Source organism: Oncorhynchus keta, chromosome 11 (assembly GCF_023373465.1).
Source record: "Oncorhynchus keta strain PuntledgeMale-10-30-2019 chromosome 11, Oket_V2, whole genome shotgun sequence".
Lineage (NCBI taxonomy): Eukaryota > Metazoa > Chordata > Actinopteri > Salmoniformes > Salmonidae > Oncorhynchus > Oncorhynchus keta.
In genome coordinates this window covers 52,959,592-52,974,794 of record NC_068431.1, presented here as the reverse complement: position 1 = coordinate 52,974,794, position 15,203 = coordinate 52,959,592, and the positions used below count along the sequence as shown (strand labels likewise).

General features: G+C 41.4%; 3 protein-coding genes across 4 annotated transcripts in view; 1 reads left to right on the top strand and 2 right to left on the bottom strand.

The window, feature by feature from the left end:
- ubash3ba (ubiquitin associated and SH3 domain containing Ba) overlaps positions 1-1,545 on the bottom strand; it is a 46,147-nt gene extending 44,602 nt beyond the window's left edge. The window contains exon 1 of the mRNA XM_035781294.2: positions 519-1,545. Coding sequence (XP_035637187.1) covers positions 519-649 — 131 coding nt within the window. The 5' untranslated portion in view covers positions 650-1,545. The remainder of the gene's footprint in view (positions 1-518) is intronic.
- Positions 1-15,203, top strand: part of LOC127906203 (uncharacterized) — a 373,245-nt gene that overhangs the window by 256,255 nt on the left and 101,787 nt on the right. The window lies entirely within an intron of this gene.
- The window catches only part of f11r.1 (F11 receptor, tandem duplicate 1), a 40,945-nt gene continuing 27,425 nt past the window's right edge, over positions 1,684-15,203 (bottom strand). For both annotated transcript variants that reach the window (XM_035781295.2, XM_035781296.2), the window contains exons 6-10: positions 7,698-7,800; positions 5,048-5,155; positions 4,754-4,766; positions 4,426-4,483; positions 1,684-3,941 (exon numbers count right to left, since the gene is read on the bottom strand). In XM_035781295.2, the coding sequence (XP_035637188.1) occupies positions 3,906-3,941; positions 4,426-4,483; positions 4,754-4,766; positions 5,048-5,155; positions 7,698-7,800 (318 nt within the window). In that variant the 3' untranslated portion in view covers positions 1,684-3,905. The remainder of the gene's footprint in view (positions 3,942-4,425; positions 4,484-4,753; positions 4,767-5,047; positions 5,156-7,697; positions 7,801-15,203) is intronic.

Genomic DNA, 15,203 nt, shown 5'->3' with positions numbered 1-15,203 from the left:
AAAAGTTAATTGCATTCAGTTTGGTGGGTTCCAAAGGACGGCAAGGTCCTAGAAACCTTAAATTAGTCCAAACTAGACCGTGTTAACCACCTTCACCGGTTTCTTGAAAGTCAAGTTGGAGTCCAAATGATGCCGATATATAGGACATAGCATCTGACCCTCTACCAGTACCAACAATGGAGTGTTTATTTTAATACCGGTATGGAACAATATTGCTCTGCAACTTAACCTATAATAGCAGACTTAAAATAAAGCTTTGTTTGCCCAGTTTAGGCTGTGTTTAGACACGCAGCCCGAATCTGATCTTTTTGTCACTAATTGGCATTTGACCAATCAGATCAGCTCTGAAAAAATATCTGATGTGAAAACATCTGATTGGTCAATACCAATAAGTGGAAAAAATATCAGAGTTGGCCTCCCTGTGTGACCGCAGCCTTAGTCTAAAATTAGACTGCATTGGCTAGGGAAAGTAATCTAATGAATAGCGGCAGTACACAAGCTGTAGGTCAGATACTCACGCCCTGGTCTTGGGGAATCCCATGGACAGCAGCACGTCCAGACTTGACCCATGTTTTACAGTGCCCGATCGATTCTGGCGCTGCCTCCGCGGGGTGACTTTGGTGTAAAGCTCTTCTTTAGCTGCCATCATAACTCTCACCGTTCCATTGGTATTTCAGTCCTCGGTTTCACTTACTTTCAGTAAAACCGGAAAGATGGAGGCGGCGGCAGACATTAACACAAAGTATCCGCTTTTTTCAAACGGAATTAGACTAGACTTGGCTACACATGAACGACAATCCCGTTTAGTGGGTGTAACAAAGCGAACAGGAGGAGGTTCTGTAGACAAATGTTCTGAACACAGAATGAACTAAGCAGCTTCCTGGTGAAACGCAGATAAAGTCATAACCATAGCTGCAGAAGGGGGGTCACTAGTCGGAAGTCAATTTTGCTCTCAACGTCGCCGAGTCGAATACGCTGACTAGGATGTAAACTATTTTTTGCTGGGAGTTTCTTGCAATTGTTCGCTAAAAACGTTAACACATGTGTCCTGAAATTATTTATTGAATGTAACTATGCCTCAAATGTCTTATTTATGAATGGATTTTGAGTGAGCGTCGGGCCAGCCTGTCAAAAAGGTTGCAGCTCTCAACAGCACCGCCCATTTTTCATAAAGAGACAGGATTCACTACGTCACATTTCTTTCTGTATGATCAAATGTATCCATTCACAGTGATTATACAGTGACTGCGCAAACAGAATAGAAGCTTACACATGGTTATCTACGGAATTCTTAAGACATTCCGATTTACAAAAACTATTTAAGGATACTGGTCTGTAAATGTACAAATTGTATATCTTTAAAATGTTTGGGTGTGGAAAACAGTAAGCTACATGGGAACACATCTAATTGGCACAGGTCAGAGGGCATATTAACATTCTCTAATTAGCCCTACACCAAACCTGCTATACACTAAACGAAACATTTTATACAGTGTGCCTTAAGAATATTCTCTCTCAATCTAGGCTAAACTGATTATGGTAAAGGGTAGATAATACTCAACGGTACTGAAGGACCATGAATGATCTTAGCTAGCACCTTGTGGATACATTGTACATAATAATAATAGCCCAAAGTCAAAGATATGGAAAATACAACTATTACAAAAATGGTCTTTCAGAGACTGTTCTTCCAAATAGTATTTAATATTAGAATCAGGTGTTACTTTATAAACAACAAATACATTAATCTGTCAAAATTGTAAAATGCTCAATAAAAAGATCTAGATTAAAACCTGACTAATTTTTGCAAAATAAATATCTTAAGTACGACTGCACCCATGTTCTTTGTATGATGTTGCTGTGAGCACAATATCCCATCTTTGGGATGCTAAACTTGATAACTTGCAAAGAAGGAGAATGCACATCTCAACAAGTCTGGTTGCTAGTTTGTTACTGCTCTTGACAACTTCTCATGGAATTGTCATAAACATATTTAAGTGTTTAATAGTGAGTGACAAAGAGTTGGCACGGCAGCACAAACCGGTCTGGGACGAGCAACAAACAATACAATGACTAATACAAACATCAGGAATGTGACCAAAATAGCGTTTTACCACCTGAGAAACATTGCCAAGGTGGGTCCGTTTCCATGCTTTTATTCCAAGCATGCTTGACCACTAATGCTCACCTGTCTGGTCTACCCAAGAAAGCAATTGGTCAACTGCAAAACATACAGAATGCTGCAGCACAGGTCCTGACCGAGACCAGTCAAAGAAGCTACATTACACTGGTTTTATGGTCCCTGCACTGGCTGCCTGTGTGTTTTAGAATTAATTTTAAGATTCTTCTATTGGTTTTTAAAATCAATTCACAATTGTGCACCCAATACATGTAAGCCAGGCTTTTAAAGTTATGTACCAAGTAGGTTCCTCTGGCACTGGCCTTTTAACTATCCCAAAGCCTAGGACCAAGAGGCATGGAATGGCAGCCTTTAGTTACTATGCCCCCAGACTCTTGAATAGCCTGCCAGAGAACCTGGGGAATCCAAAACTGGACATTATTTAAAGATATCTTAACACATCTTTTTAGATATGCATTTCCTTAGGGTGCTTTTTAGTCATTCAGTTCATTATTCTTCAGTGTTTTTATGCTCTTGTCTGTTGTGTAGTAAATAGTTTATTGTTATAATTTCTCCCCCTGTAAAGCACACGGTGTTGCATTCCATGTCAGAAATGTGATGTATAAATCAAGCTCGATGTGAGTTGACCAAAACACAATGCCATTTAAAACTAACTACCGTAAACAAAACATTTCACATTACAACTCACTGAAAAGCATGGATATTCAAGGCACACAAGGTATGTGTATCAAACTGCAACCTATTCCCTACATAAATGCCCTAGAGCCTTGGTCAAAAGTAGTGCACTATATACAGAATAGGGTGCCATTTGGGATACAGTAGAGGCATGGGACAGAGGGAGCTGTGGTATTTCCAAAGCTGGTGTCAGGTTGAACAATCAAGACTTCGCAAGTTGAATCCCTTATGAAGAAGAATGTAGGTTGTAGCTCAACATGACACTAATCCCTATATAGTGCACTTCTTTTGACCAGGGCCCATAGAGCTCTATATTGGGCTAGCCTAGCAGTTAACAGTGTTGTGCAAGAAACCGAAAGGTTGTTGGTTCAAATCCCCTTCTACCCTTGAACAAGGCAGTTAACCCCCAACATATACTCCCCGGGCATCGATGACGTGGGTGTCGATTAAGGCAGCCCACCACACCTCGATTCAGCGGGGTTGGGTTAAATGCAGAAGACATTTGTTGAATGCCTTCAGTTGTGCAACAGAGTAGGTATTCACTTTACCCTTCCTTCTAGTGACTATATAGGGAATAGGGTGCAATTTGGGACGCAAGGCATAAAACGCATGTTCTATTGGGGTTAGAAAAATTTAAATGACCAGCGTTATTGAAATATTTCTGGGAAAAAAGGAAAGTTCTATAGACACAGCCGCCACAAAATAAAGCAGACATAAGTAGGTGACTGCCGGTTAGAGAAATATTAAAGTGGAAATAGTTTTTATAAACAGATGGAATTAAAAAAGATAACATTAAAATCAATCCACACAGAGCAGGTAAAAGGGCCAGTGGTATTAGCATTTACCCAATTATCTCTCCTTCCTCCCAAAGTGTGCACTTTGCTTCACTGATTTGAAAGGAAATGGCTGGTATAAGGAAAACGTGTGGAAACTCCCACTAGCCCATGTCGCAGCCAATCCAATGCTTTGAGATGTGTGAAGCAGTGAACAAGAGCACACTTCAGGAGAAAAGGGAGATGTTATTGGGACGCAACCGCATTCATCATTGTTGCCGTAGACTCCTGAGTATATCCTATGTTGCTTGCCCTGGCTATACCACGAAAGAAGACTTCTGTTTGAATTCCCCCTGAAACAGACAGAGAAGACTGCAATTACAAGACTACACCTTTTCACTGGAATACAAGGCCAAAGGACAGCAACCATTAAGTCTTTAGAGATGGTCCTCTGCAGCTCAGTTGGTAAAGCATGGCGCTTGCAACGCCAGGATATTGGGGCCGATTCTCGGGACAACCCACACGTAAAAATGTAGGCACCTATGACTGATTCGCCTTGGATAAAAGTATCTGCTAAATATACATTTCCCTGACAACCAAACCATATAATACACTACAATCATAATAATCATCTAAATGGTCAGAAATTGAATTTGAGAGCACAGAGAAAACAAAGCATATAGAAATTATTTCTCACAATAATGTCTATTATCTTTTGAATAATCTTCTGCTTGCTAAAATGTTAAACATACCAGAGAAATGGAAGGAATACTATGGAAATTAATGTCTAAAAAGCACAAGACATGTTAAGACATTACAAAGACAGATGAAACTTACATCCTCTTCATCGCCATACTCTGATGTTGGCTGGTAGACTACTGAGGGTTTGGGTTGGCTGTAAGAGGAACACACCAAGTGAGCCTACAGTAATATCTATAAAGCCATCAGCCACTTTAACGTGTACTATATTGTACTTTTTACATGGTGTTCTCTTTTTATGAAATGTTACATAAAATCCTTAAATTAAAAAGCCCTCAGCAACAAGGGCTGAGGCAGCCAAAGGAGGACATAGATGTAATTTGACACTGGAACTGAAAACCAATTTTGCTAAGTCCTGCATTAACATGATCAGACAAAGTAATCAGTTATTAAAGAGTCCACTTACCTTGCACTCTTTTCTGTGAGGACAAAATAAATAAGAGTTAAATGTAGAGACATTTGTATGATGATTTGAATTTGAAGGTTAGAACTTGCAGTTCATAATGTTTCAGTCACTGATCTGGGCCCGTATTTATTAAAATGTCTATGAATAAGAGTTCTGATCTAAGATTAGGTCCCTTCTGTCCATGCAATCTTATTCATTATGATCGAAAAGTCCAATCTGTTCCTAGATCAGCACTCCTACTTTGAGACGCTTTATGAATACAAGACCAGGAGTGGTTAGGGGGTGTGAACTCACTAGGCAGGTATCCTTTGCGGTGGGCGTACCACAGTCCAAAGCCTAGCAGGGCCAGGGCTAGGAGAGCCACGATCACCCCGGCAACAATACCTCCAGTGTTGATGTCATCTAGACAGAATGAGGAAAATAATTGGGTAATTTCCACCAAAATGTTTGTTGATGCATCTTCCCGCACATTGATAAAACACTGTACTAGCAGACTAACTCAGCAAAAAAAAAAATGTTTTGTTTTTTTCAGGACCCTGTCTTTCAAAGACGATTAAGTAAAACCCCAAATAATTTCACAGATCATTGTAAAGGGTTTAAACACTATCCCATCCTTGTTCAATGAACCATAAACAATGAATGAACATGCACCTGTGGAACGGTCATTAAACCACTAACAGCTTACAGACAGTAGGCAATTAAAGGTCAGTTATGAAAACTTAGGTCACTAAAGATGCCTTTCTACCGACTCTGAAAAACACCAAAGGAAAGAAGCCCAGGGTCCCTGCTCAACTGAGAGTTCGAATGTACCTTAGGCATGCTGCAAGGAGGCATGAGGACCAGGGTAAAAATTGCAATGTCTGTATTGTGAGACGCCTAAGACAGTGCTACAGGACGGACAGCTGATCGTCCTCGCAGTGGCAGACCACGTGTAACACCTGCACAGGATTGGTACATCCAAACATCACACCTGCAGGACAGGTACAGGATGGCAACAACAACTGCCCGAGTTACACCAGGAACGCACATTCCCTCCATCAGTGCTCAGACTGTGGCTGAGAGAGGCTGGACTGAGTGCTTGTAGGCCTGTTGTAAGGCAGGTCCTCACCAGACATCACCGGCAACGTCACCACAAACCCACAGTTGCTGGACCAGACAGGACTGGCAAAAAGTGCTCTTCACTGACGAGTCACGGTTTTGTCTCACCAGGGGTGATGGTCAGAGTCGTGTTTATCATCAAAGGAATGAATGTCCGTCATGGTCTGGGGCAGTGTGTCAAAGCACCATCGGACTGAGCTTGTTGTCAATCTCAACACTGTGCATTACAGGGAAGACATCCTCCTCCCTCATGTGCTACCCTTCCCGCAGGCTCATCCTAACATGACCCTCCAGCATGACAATGCCACCAGCCATACTGCTAGTTCTGTGCACGATTTCCTGAAAGACAGGAATGTCAGTGTTCTGCCATGGCCAGCAAAGAGCCCGGATCTCAGTCCCATTGAGCACGTCTGGGACCTGTTGGATCAGAGTGTGAGGGCTAGGGACATTCCCTCCCAGAAATGTTCGGGGAACTTGCAGGTGCCTTGGTGGAAGAGCAGGGTAACATCTCACAGCAAGAACTGGCAAATCTGGTACAGTCCATGAGGAGGAGATGCACTACAGTACCTAATGCAGCTGGTGGCCACACCAGATACTTACTTAATTTTGGTTTTTACCTCCTTTGTTCAGGGACACATTCAATTTCTGTTAGTCACATGTCTGTGGAACTTGTTCAGTTCGTCTCAGTTGTTGAATCTTATGTTCATACAAATATTTACACATGTTAAGTTTGCTGAAAATAAAACGCAGTTGACAGAGGATATTTATTTTTATGAAGAGTTTATAACACTTGAAATGTATCTTTTCTAAACCTTTGAGTGCAATGTTCATTATTAATTTCTAATAGTTTAAATTATTTTCTTCTCAGTTGTATTTGTTCATTTCACTTGCCTTGGCAAATGTAAACATTTTTCCTTTAAATTGAAAGAGGGAGAGATAGAGAAATTAGATACATTTTGACTTTGTGAGCCAGGGTAATGTGAGTGAAGCATCCTAGCATCCTTGTCATTGAGTGGAAAGAGAACATGTGCATTCACTGTGGCATAAAGACCAAAGCAAATAATGCTAATATTCAGGGGGTGCTTGTTACACATGTAATGGAAATAAATAGTTGTTGCATATCCCAACTCCGAGACAACTGCAGGGAGTGGGGTCACGGCCATGGTCACCTGCCCCTGGAGGAATTAGGGTTAAGTGCCTTTGCTTCACCTCGTTGACGCCAGTATTCGAACCACCAACCTTTCGGTTACTCGCCCAATGCTCTAACCTATCTGCTGCCCACATCTAGGTCTGGTTATTGTAAAAGCACTTGTGCAGATGTAAAAACTTTGATTCCAGTGGTTGTTAGGAAACATATCCACAAACCAAACCAGCATAACAATATTTTATGAGTACATGATGTGAAGCGGCTGAAACAGGATTATCTAGATTTACCGGTGTATGGTATGACCTACATTTGAATGAAGGAAACACTTTCCTAGATCGCCTTCACATTTTTGTATTAGGCCAATAAGCTACTATCAAAACCAAACAAGAGTGATTCACATTAGGGATGGTGGTTGGAAATAATTTCTCTATTCGAATTGTATCAATTTATTTTTTGATATACAGTACCAGTCAAAAGTTAAACTATACCTTTCAGGGTTTCTTCATTTTGACTACATTGTAGAATAGAAGACCTCACAACTATGAAATTTAACACATGGAATCATGTAACCAAAAGAAGTGTTAAACAAATCTACATTTATTTTGTATTTGAGATTCTTCAAAATAGCCACCCTTTGCTTTGATGAAAGCTTTGCCCTCATTGGCATTCTCCAATCCATAGAAAATGAAGAGCACTTACGGACTTCCATTCTGACAGCTTCACAGCGTTTCGCAGGGCCGGCATCGTTCACAGCCTCACAGCTGTAGTCTCCTGTATCCATCTTAGAAGCAGAAGGAAACTCCTGCGGGGATAGAAAGAGACATTTACAAGCACTGATATTAAATAAAAAGGGTAAACAATTGAAATAGAGACATGACGTTGGATACCACAGAGTACTGTTGTGTTAGCCTGGTCCCAGATTCATTTGTATCAGTAGATGTTAAAAGTTGTGACAGCGCTGGAGTTCCTTGGGCACTGGATGCAAGTGTTCATAAAAACACAATAAGACTCGAGGCTACAGGGCTGCTGAAGGCAGTGACAGTTTACAGCCTCCTCAGTCTTCGCGATCCTTCAAAACAAATTACTCCAGGCAAAAGCAACAGATCTTTACACTGAAGTCAGTGGTCCGCAGTGCATAGAGAAGTTGGTGTGACAGCAACTTCAAAACCATTTGGTAACAGTTCAGTGGTACTAACGCACCACCAGCTCCAAGCAAATTACAATGTTATGCAAGTACAACTCCAGCAATACGTGGTAGACAGTACAGTAGGCCAGCAGGACAGAGGAGAAAAGACTGCATCGATCTGACATTTCACCAAGAACAGAGAAGGCAATAGCCAACTGTGTGCCCTTGACTTTATAGAAGGTGAAACCACTGCTGGATCTAAGCAAAACCCGATTTGGTGGAAGTGGAGCTGTCGCTCGCCAGGTTTTGCAAACTGAAATCGCCCACTAAGGCTCCAATGTGCTAAATCACAACGCGTCGCTGAATTCATGAACACCATCATTATCCATGTTTGAAGCATGCTGCATCTCACTGTAGTAGTCTGTTTTGAATCTCCAGTCACCTTTTGTTTACTGTAACTAGCCTGTATCAATCTGATATTTTGTTTACTAGGTCTACTTGGTGTCGCTGCTTTGTTCGGGTCACATTAGCAGTTATGTCAGTATTCTAACTTAAACTGCTATTCATTACTTTTGTTTTCATGCATGAATAACTAGGTTGCTACTTTCCAATGCAAGACCCCCCCCAAAAAAAAAAATTGTGCCCCCCTCACCCATTTCCACTGCCCCCTTAGTCACTTTATCCCAGCGACGGGTCTAGAAACGCCTGCAGTGGGGAGCGCACTTGTGTCATGGCTACCAGTGATGGGCACACTTAAGGGATGAATGGTCTCTAGACAGAATTGGCTATTGCTTCTGTCAGATTGGAAGTAATAATCTGGTCAATAATTGCAAGAGGGTCTTCAATACAATAGCTAGAATGCAGTTATACTTTTAAAATGTGATCCTATTGGTTTTCAATTTCATTAAGCAGTTAGTGTATAACCAGGCAAAGTCAAAACAAAGAGTAGGCTGGTGACTGTTGGTTACAAGGAAGCAAGCAAGCAAGCCACCTGCGCGATGTGTTGCCTAAGATCAGAGGCAGACCTGGAGCAGAGCCTGCACACACTCCGCACTTTATTCACCACAGCTGCGTGTGCCAGTGTCCTTACTGCTAGCTAGAGAACAGAACCCTTGCTTCTCTGCGCACAGCGTTGTTAATATTCTGCATATACAGTAGTAGCCTGTCCAGTCCAAATACAAGCACGCAGGAAGGCGTGTGGAGTGAGTCACCAATGGTCGAGAAGGCGAGTCTGAGGTCAGAGTCACAAGTCATGAAAATCATGACTCCGATTACAACACTGGACTAATTCCTTTAACCTTTTTGGGATAGGGGGCAGCATTTTCACTTTTGGATGAATAGCGTGCCCAGAGTGAACTGCCTCTTACTCAGTCCCAGATGCTAATATATGCATATTATTAGTAGTATTGGATAGAAAACACTGAAGTATCGAAAACTGTTTGAATGATGTGAGTATAACAGAACTCATATGGCAAGAAAAAAAACCAGAGAACAATCCAACCAGGAAGTGGGAAATCTGAGGTTTGTAGTTTTTCAAAGCTTGACCTACCAAAAACACATTGAGATATGGATGAGGTTGCACTTCCTAGGGCTTCCACTAGATTGCCAGACCACTGACTCAGTTGAGTCAGTGACGGTTGCCGAGAGCCTTGGTCTCATGAGTTACCTCAGTGCCTTTTATTTTACCAGGTAGGCAAGTTGAGAACAAGTTCTCATTTACAATTGCGACCTGGCCAAGATAAAGCAAAGCAGTTCGACACATACAGAGTTACACATGGAGTAAAAACAAATAGTCAATAATACAGTAGAAAAATAAGTCTATATACAATGTGAGCAAATGGAGGTGAGATGAGGGAGGTAAAGGCAAAAGAAAAAAGGCCATGGTGGCAAAGTAAATACAATATAGCAAGTAAAATACTGGAATGGTATATTTGCAGTGGAAGAATGTGCAAAGTAGAAATAAAAATAATTGGGTGCAAAGGAGCAAAATAAATACTGTAGGGAAAGAGGTAGTTTGGGCTAAATTATAGATGGGCTATATACAGGTGCAATAATCAGTGCATTGCTCTGACAGCTGGTGCTTAAAGCTAGTGAGGGAGATACGTATTTTCAGTTTGAGATTTTTGTACTTCGTTCCAGTCATTGGCAGCAGAGAGAGCGAGCTGAGATAAGGGGGGACTTTACCTAGCAGGGTCTTGTAGATGACCTGGAGCCAGTGGGTTTGGTGACAAGTATGAAGCGAGGGCCAGCCAACAAGAGCATACAGGTCGCAATGGTGGGTAGTATATGGGGCTTTGGTGACAAAACAGATGGCACTGTGATACTCAACAAATTGGATGCAGTCTAAGGTATTGGAGGCTATTTTGTAAATGACTTTGCCAAAGTCGAGGATTGGTAGGATGGTCAGTTTTACAAGGGTATGTTTGGCAGCATGAGTGAAGGATGCTTTGTTTCGAAATAGGAAGCCAATTCTAGATTTAACTTTGGATTGGAGATGGTTGATGTGGGTCTGGAAGGAGAGTAACCAGACACCTAGGTATTTGTAGTTGTCCACGTATTCTAAGTCGGAGCAGTCCAGAGTAGTGATGTTGGACAGGCGGGCAGGTGCAGGCAGCGATCGTTTGACGAGCATGCATTTAGTTTTACTTGTATTTAAGAGCAATTGGAGGCCACGGAAGGAGAGTTGTATGGCATTGAAGCTTGACCGGGGGGGTTGTTAACACAGTGTCCAAAGTAGGGCCAGAAGTATACAGAATGGTGTCGTCCACAGAGGTGGATCAGAAATTCACCAGCAGCAAGAGCGACATCATTGACGTATACAGAGAAGAGTCTTCCCAAGAATTGAACCCTGTGGCACTCCCATAGAGACTGCCAGAGGTCTGGACAACAGACCCTCCGGATTTGACACACTGAACTCGATCAGAGAAGTAGATGGTGAACCAGGCGAGGCAATCATTTGAGAAACCAAAAACCGGTTAAGATATCGTTTAGGACATGGAGCGTGGCTGAGGTGCACCAATGACCAGCTCTGAAACCATATTGCATAGCAGAGAGAGTATGTTAATTATAGGTGATTCATCAGTGGTGACAGTGTTTCCTATCTTCAGTGCAGTGGCCAACTGGGAGGAGGTGTTCTTATTCTCCATGGACTTTACAGTGTCCCAGAACTTTGAGTTAGTGTTGCAGGAAGCCAATTTCTGCTTGAAAAAAAACTGAAGACAGAGGAATTCTCCAGTTGGAACTTTGATGTTATGTCAAAAACATCCTAACGATTGATATTATACATCGTTTGACATGTTTCCAAAGGACTAACGGAACTTTGAGTTTGTCTGGACGAAATGCACGCGCCTCATGAAGATGGATTACTGGTGGCTATTTGGACATAAATGATGGAACAAAGTCATTTATTGTTGAAACTGGGATTCCTGGGAGTGCATTCTGATGAAGATCAAAGGTAAGTGAAATTTATGGTGTTGTTTCTAAATTTGTTGATTCCAAAATGGCAGATATTCCTCTGGCTGTTTTGGGCTCTGAGCACCGTAAATCAAATTATGCTTTTTCCGTAAAGTTTTGAAATCTGACACAGCGGTTGCATTAAGGAGAAGTTTCTTTAATTCTGTGAATAACAGTTGTATCTTTTATCAATGTTTATTATGAGTATGTCTTACTGCCAATTATGTAAAAAAAAAAATAGGCCTCAATAAAGCCAACAAATAAAACATTGCAGAAAATATCCTGATAAAATAAATATATTTTTAATCACATTGGCTGCACATGTCCTGCCTGCAACAAATATAAAACATTGTATCAACTATTAACTTGGGTCTGGCTCAAAGCTTGTGCTAGCAAACTTGCAACATTTTAGAAAATATTCTGGGCCCTCTGAGTATCATGTGCTAGTGAGCTTGGAACAGACAGCTTTAGGCCAGTTGCTCAACTTAACCAGCACCTCAAGTTTACTGCTTGAACTCCTTTTCTAGAATATTAGCTCAAATGTATTGTGGAGCTCCCAAAATGATTACAGGAACCTATTATTTCAGTCCAAGTAGAGCACTGATAAGTAATCAGGCAGGCATATTTTATGACATTTCCACTGGACCAGAGAAATACCCATGTTTTAAGAAATACCCATATTATGGAATAACTTTATTTACGTTATATACCGCCCTGCCGAGAAACAAGTCAGAGTCATGAATATAGGCTTTTAGAGCTTTTTCACCTCTTTCGAGATTCGGGCCTCCATTTTCTGAACGTTCGAAGTTCGATTTCATAAGGAGGATTGACCAGTTGCCTGCAAGTGATACATTTCAGAATGGGAATTTGTGGTTACAGTAGTTATTGGAAGGGAGAAAGCTGGAAAGATTTTTCAAATACATTGAGGAACTATTGTAATTCTCAATGGATGTAAAAACAGAGACCTTGTTTTCTTACCGTTTGAGGTGAAGGAAAACATTACTTTGAGAAGCTCCACAGATGGTGGTGCGTTAAGCCAATCAGAAATAATCAGATCCCAAAATGGGCACATTTATGAGACTATATTTGCACGCAGGCATGGTAGCCTATAGCCTAGTGCACAAGTAAAGAAATACAGTATGCTTTTAGTTGATGTTATAGGCTACTTAGTTAAATTGCCATAAACAATTACTGAACATGCACCTGTGGAATGGTCATTAAAACACGATAACGTCACAATTATGAAAACGTAGAACACTAAAGAGGCCTATCTACTGACTCTGAAAAACACCAAAAGAAAGATGTCCAGGGTTCCTGCTCATCTGCGTGAAAGTGCCTTATGAATGCTGCAAGGAGGTACGAGGACTGCAGATGTGGCCAGGACAATAAATTGCAATGTCTGTACCGTGAGACGCCTAAGACAGAGCTACAGGGAGACAGGACGGACATCTATTCGTCCTCGCAGTGGCAGACCACGTGTAACACCTGCACAGGATCGGTACATCCAAAACATCACACCTGCGGGACAGGTACAGGATGGCAACAACTACTGCCCGAGTTACACCAGGAACGCACAATCCCTGCCTCAGTGCTCAGACTGTCCACAATAGGCTGAGAGAGGCTGGACTGAGGGCTGTTGTAAGGCAGGTCCTAACCAGACATCACCGGCAACAGCGTCACCTATGGGTACGTTTATCGTCGAAGGACCCATTGAGCAGGTCTGGGACATGTTGGATCAGAAGGTTAGGGCTAAGGGCTAAGGGCTAAGGGCTAAGGGCTTATCATCGATAGATGTGAAAAACACCTTGAGGATTGATTCTACATATCGGTTTGCCATGTTTGTCGATATTATAGAGTTAATTTGGAAAAAAGTTCACGTTTTAATGACTTAATTTTTGTTTTTTTCTTTCCCAAACGTGATGGAGAAAACAGAGCGATTTGTCAACACAAATAATCTTTGTAAAAACTGAACATTTGCTATCTAACTGAGAGTGTCCTCATTGAAAACATCTGAAGTTCTTCAAAGGTAAATGATTTTATTTGAATGTTTTTCTGGTTTGTGAAAATGTTGCCTGCTGAACGCTAACGCTAAATGCTACGCTAAATGCTACGCTAGCTATCAATACTGTTACACAAATGCTTGTTTTGCTATGGTTGAGAAGCATATTTTGAAAATCTGAGATGAGTGTTAACAAAAATCTAAGCTTGAGAGCTAGCATATTGATTTCATTTCATTTGCGATTTTCATGAATAGTTAACGTTGCGTCAGTCAGTCAGTGTAGTCAGCTCAGCTATCACCATTGAGACAGTGTCTGTGCCTCAACCTAGGTTGGGCAAAACTAAACATGGCGGTGTTCGCCTTAGCAATCTTACTAGGATAAAGACCACCTCCATTCCTGTCATTACTGAAAGAGATCATGATACCTGATCTCAAAATAGGGCTACTTAATGCTAGATCCCTTACTTCAAAGGCAATTATAGTCAATGAACTAACCACGGATCATAATCTTGATGTGATTGGCCTGACTGAAACATGGCTTAAGCCTGATGAATTTACTGTTTTAAATGAGGCCTCACCTCCTGGCTACACTAGTGGCCATATCCCCCGTGCATCCCGCAAAGGCGGAGGTGTTGCTAACATTTACGATAGCAAATTTCAATTTACAAAAAAAAAAAAAAAAAAGATGTTTTCGTTCTTTTGAGCTTCTAGTCATGAAATCTATGCAGCCTACTCAATCACGTTTTATAGCTACTGTTTACAGGCCTCCTGGGCCATATACAGCGTTTCTCACTGAGTTCCCTGAATTCCTATCGGACCTTGTAGTCATAGCAGATAATATTCTAATCTTTTGTGACTTTAATATTCACATGGAGAAGTCCACAGACCCACTCCAAAAGGCTTTCGGAGCCATCATCGACTCAGTGGGTTTTGTCCAACATGTCTCTGGACCCACTCACTGTCACAGTCATACGCTGGACCTAGTTTTGTCCCATGGAATAAATGTTGTGGATCTTAATGTTTTTCCTCATAATCCTGGACTATCAGACCACCATTTTATTACGTTTGCAATTGCAACAAATAATCTGCTCAGACCCCAACCAAGGACCATCAAAAGTCATGCTATAAATTCACAGACAACACAAAGATTCCTTGATGCCCTTCCAGAGTCCCTCTGCCTACCCAAGGACGCCAGGATGGAGGACAAAAATCAGTTAACCACCTAACTGAGGATCTCGATTTAACCTTGCGCAATACCCTAGATGCAGTTGCACCCCTAAAAACTAAAAACATTTCTCATAAGAAACTAGCTCCCTGGTACACAGAAAATACCGAGCTCTGAAGCAAGCTTCCAGAAAATTGGAACGGAAATGGCGCCACACCAAACTGGAAGTCTTCCGACTAGCTTGGAAAGACAGTACCGTGCAGTACCGAAGAGCCCTTACTGCTGCTCGATCATCCTATTTTTCTAACTTAATTGAGGAAAATAAGAACAATCCGAAATTCCTTTTTGATACTGTCGCAAAGCTAACTAAAAAGCAGCATTCCCCAAGAGAGGATGACTTTCACTTTAGCAGTGATAAATTCATGAACTTCTTTGAGGAAAAGATTATGATTATTAGAAAGC